This window comes from Corvus brachyrhynchos, unplaced genomic scaffold (assembly GCF_000691975.1).
Source record: "Corvus brachyrhynchos isolate BGI_N302 unplaced genomic scaffold, ASM69197v1 scaffold1282, whole genome shotgun sequence".
NCBI classification, from domain to species: Eukaryota; Metazoa; Chordata; class Aves; order Passeriformes; family Corvidae; genus Corvus; species Corvus brachyrhynchos.
In genome coordinates, this window is record NW_008236796.1 from 46,911 (window position 1) to 48,305 (window position 1,395).

At 68.7% G+C, this 1,395-nt stretch overlaps 1 protein-coding gene across 1 annotated transcript in view; it reads left to right on the forward strand.

The window, feature by feature from the left end:
• XAB2 (XPA binding protein 2) overlaps positions 1-1,395 on the forward strand; it is a 34,674-nt gene that overhangs the window by 12,856 nt on the left and 20,423 nt on the right. Inside the window, exons 9-10 of the mRNA XM_017727960.1 lie at positions 77-208; positions 1,066-1,237. Coding sequence (XP_017583449.1) covers positions 77-208; positions 1,066-1,237 — 304 coding nt within the window. The remainder of the gene's footprint in view (positions 1-76; positions 209-1,065; positions 1,238-1,395) is intronic.

The window sequence follows — 1,395 nt, forward strand, 5'->3', positions numbered from 1 at the left end:
GTCGTGGGGGCCCCGTTGTGTCGGGGGGGTCCAGGTGGGCACAGGTGGGCACAGGTGGGCACTGGGACCCGTGTGACCCCCGCAGGTGCTGGGGGACGACGCGGCGCGGGAGCTGTGCCTGCGCTTCGCCGACATGGAGTGCAAACTGGGAGAGGTGGACCGGGCCCGCGCCATCTACACCTACTGCTCCCAGATCTGCGACCCCCGGGTGAGACTGGCGGCACTGGGAGGGACTGGGAGGGACTGGGGGCACCCACTGCTCCCAGATCTGCGACCCCTGGGTGAGTCCGGGGGAGGCCCCGGGGCTGAGGAGCCACCGAGTGTCCCCAGGGCCGTGTGGGTGCCAGGTGTTGCGGGTGTCACAGAGCCAGGGGTGTCCCCAGGGCCACCTGGATGTCCCCAGGGTCCCCGGGGTGCCCCCTGTGCTGGGGAGTCCCCAGGGTCACGGGGGTGTTCCCAAGGCCACGCCTGGGTGCTGTGGGGTGCCCCCTGTGCAGGGCGCGCCCAGGGTCACAGGGCTGTCCCCAGGGTCACAGGGGTGTCCCCAGGGTCACGGGGCTGTCCCCAAGGCCACATGGGTGTCCCCAGGGCCACAGGGGTGTCTGTAGGGTCACAGGGGTGCTCCCAAGGTCACAGGGGTGTCCCCAGGGTCACAGGGGTGCTCCCAAGGCCACAGGGCTGTCCCCAGGGTCACGGGGCTGTCCCCAGGGTCACAGGGGTGTCCCCAGGGTCACATGGGTGTCCCCAAGGCCACATGGGTGTCCCCAGAGTCACAGGGGTGTCTGTAGGGTTACAGGGGTGCTATGAGGTGTCCCCAAGGTCCCAGGGGTGTCCCCAGAGTCACAGGGCTGTCCCCAGAGCTGTCCCCAGGGCCACAGGGCTGTCCCCAGGGTCACAGGGGTGTCATGAGGTGTCCCCAGGGTCACAGGGCTATCCCCAAGGTCACATGGGTGCCCCCAGGGCCATCCCCAGGGCCACAGGGCTGTCCTCAGGGCCATGTGGGTGCCATGTGTTGGGGCTGTCCCCGGGCTGTCCCCGGTGCCGCTGATGGCGCTGTCCCTGCAGATCACGGGCAGCTTCTGGCAGACGTGGAAGGAGTTTGAGATCCGGCACGGGAACGAGGACACGATCCGCGAGATGCTGCGGATCAAGCGCAGCGTGCAGGCCACCTACAACACCCAGGTGAACTTCATGGCCTCGCAGATGCTCAAGGTGTCCGGCAGCGCCACCGGCACAGGTGAGGGGACACGGGAGGGGACACGGGGCTGAGGAGGGGGAGGGGGAGGCGGAGGAGATGGGGAAATGCGGAACGTGGGAGAGGGCACAGGTGAAGGGGTACAGGTGAAGGAAGGGGGGGCTGGGGAGGGGGTACAGGTGAGTGTGATACAGGTGAGG